The 2,839-nt window shown below is 39.1% G+C and overlaps 1 protein-coding gene across 1 annotated transcript; it reads right to left on the reverse strand.

Annotated features, from left to right (window-relative positions):
• Positions 1-701: 701 nt before the first annotated feature.
• Positions 702-2,834, reverse strand: LOC107578381 (serine/threonine-protein kinase Sgk1-like; the record flags this gene model as incomplete). Its single annotated transcript, XM_016264344.1, has 6 exons — positions 702-1,355; positions 1,745-1,834; positions 1,924-2,079; positions 2,193-2,288; positions 2,573-2,696; positions 2,800-2,834. Coding segments are annotated over 6 exons (669 nt in total), but the record flags the coding sequence as incomplete, so codon positions are not given.
• Between the last annotated feature and the right edge of the window lie 5 nt (positions 2,835-2,839).

Genomic DNA, 2,839 nt, shown 5'->3' on the forward strand with positions numbered 1-2,839 from the left:
TTCGCATCTCTATCAAGTCACCATTTCTATTGCACAGCATTCCATGACCCTGTTCAACCCAGAGTGATGCAGACAGGAATGATAGACACACATGGAAATGTACCACAATGTACATAAATTAGCTGTACAGGCACATTTTGAACAGAAAAGACAGTTCCTTCTGGGCTACTACAAAACTTCTGTGCATGATGCAAAAGTTTCAATACAATCTAATCGACATGCTGTGTTTGCAATGGACAGCAATCGCTTCGGATAACGATGATACATGGATGATAACAGAATGTGATGTGCGACTACTAAAATTGCCTTTCCAGGAAACACAGTGTCTGGCATTTTGTGCAAAAGTGCTGGCATTGGAGAAAAAAAGGAAAGAAAGTACTTGTAAGACAAAATATTCATTTTAGGAGGAACACCGGATGTCTTCTACTCATTCAGACAAATAATCACAGCTGAAAGCTTGCAGAACTCATTTTCCTTCTAATATAAACCTAAACATAGCTTGGGAAGTTTTGAGTAGGACTGAAGAGCTAAGCTAAACCACACTAATATAATGCAGTATGATCAATAATGCAGTTATTAAATTAACATTTGTCAATAGGAAGAAGATAATAAATGTATTCATTAAAAATGTATTGATATTTGAGTCGGACAGTCTGTGTATCCTCTTGTATTGATAGGGGTTGATATAATCACCCCTTTTAACGGACCATCCGTGTATTTTGTACTATTCTTGATCCTTTACCTCCACTGTGCAATGATGCATGAAAAATACAATTAAATAAAACATCATCCAAAGATATTTTGATCAAATGTAAAAGATCACAAAAGGCGTTTCGCCAAGTAGCTGGTGCAATCATCTCTGGCAAGCCATAGTTTGTTGTATAAATTTGCCTTTTCTTCCACAGATCATCAGTTCAACTCTCAGGCACTTCTAAGCTCTCTCTCTTTCTGAGCTCAGGTCCTCTCTGCATCCATTGGCACACATTGCATCTTTTCTGGACGTTGTTGTTACTGTAGTTTGTGTCCTACAGTGTCCCCCATTCCTCTTGGTCATGCACAAGTGTCCCTTGTGCTGCCAGGTCGTGCATGCAAATAAACCAGAAGAGCTAAGTGTCCCGCACTGTGGTCCTTCTTCGTGATGCATCTAGTGATGCTGGAATGGACGTTTTGGAGGGTCATGGAAGCCGTTACTGGAAGGCATGGCCAACTGGGGGACCATAAGAAAAGCCTGGGAATGCTCCGGCAGCCTCCCGTACGCTGCTGGTCATGTGCAGGTTATCAGTGTTGCATAGGGAGGTCGAGACGGGTAAGTGGGTGAACTCTGGGTCAAAGTGCCGGAGGTCAGTGGGACCAGACTGTAGATTCAATAGAGAGAGAATTTATTAAATACCCCATCAGAAATATTAATCTTAATGCTACCACCTTGTATTGAGAATGATTTATGGTAAACTAAGATATGCTTTCATGTCATTTCTGTTCAAACTTGCATGTCATGCATTTAAATTTACACATTTGTAATGATGAAGTTGCAATTTAGTTCATTTAAAATATTTTAACTTTAAATGTAGTATTGAATAACACACTACAGTAAAAATTATAATCAAGTACTTTACATGTGCTTAGTCAACACATCAAAATAGTGTCCTTTAAGCATGACAAATATTCTTAACACATTTAAAATGTACTTTAAAGTACTTCTAATTTGACATTAACCTTTGACTGTGCAGGTAAGAAGTTAACTTACCACTGTAGGAACGAAAGGAGGCACACACTTTTTGGCCATAAGGTCGTCCCAGTTGATGGGAGAGAAGAAGCTGTGGAACTTCATTTCCAGCTACAAATAAGCAAAAGCTTGTATAAGAATCTGCAATCTCAGAAGAATAAACTTTATGCATGTGGCACTGGTGTGTTGTGTTCACTTACAAAATCATCTTTGGATCCCAGTCTCTTGGTACGGTCCTTGTGCAGCAAACCCTCCAGCAGATCACGGCCAGCGTTGGACACATTAGGCTTCAGGACTAGAGGTTTGTGAAGGATGTTGTTGTACATCTCGGCTGTGTTGCGACTGTAGAATGGAGGCTAGAAAAACAGACATAGAAATTAATTGACATTGTTCGCAAAACGCAAAATTTATCCTTTGCAACAGCTGATCTAGTCATTTTTCAGGCAAAAGACTTGATGGGTCTTCTCACCAGTCCATACAGCATCTCAAACAGCACTGATCCCAGGCACCACCAGTCTACTGTACGATCATAGGCCTGTTTCTGCAGCACCTCAGGAGCCAAGTACTGATGAAAAAGAAAAAAATTATATCAAATCACTAATTAAAACACCAGTTCTTTTCTAAACTAGACAAACTATCTTGTGTTAGCATACTTTTAAAAAGAGTACTTTTTATTAAAATAAAATACTTAAAAAATATATACTTAAATGTGAACGAAATGTGATGTTTTTAATTGCATGCTAATTACAATTCAGTGAAAATGTATTATAGTTTACATGCATATTAAATGCAATTAGCTGAACTTTAGAGTGCATTATTGATCCACTCAATCTTTTTCGAATACCTTACCTCAGGAGTTCCACAGAACGTTGTGGTTGTGCCATTGGCTTCCAGTCCCTCTTTGCATAGACCAAAATCTGTCAACACAATGTGGCCCTGAGAGTCCAGGAGGATGTTCTCTGGCTTTAAGTCTCTGTGAAAATTGACAGAAAATGGTAAGAGCCCATTATAACGAACAGAATCTAGCACACAGTTCAACTGCTTCTCCACTAAGGGCACTGCATCCAGTCACATACCTGTAAACTATGTGCAGTGAGTGGAGGTAACCGAGTGCAC

The sequence above is a fragment of the Sinocyclocheilus grahami genome, unplaced genomic scaffold (assembly GCF_001515645.1).
Source record: "Sinocyclocheilus grahami isolate Dianchi unplaced genomic scaffold, SAMN03320097.WGS_v1.1 scaffold9995.1, whole genome shotgun sequence".
In the NCBI taxonomy this organism is placed as follows: Eukaryota; Metazoa; Chordata; class Actinopteri; order Cypriniformes; family Cyprinidae; genus Sinocyclocheilus; species Sinocyclocheilus grahami.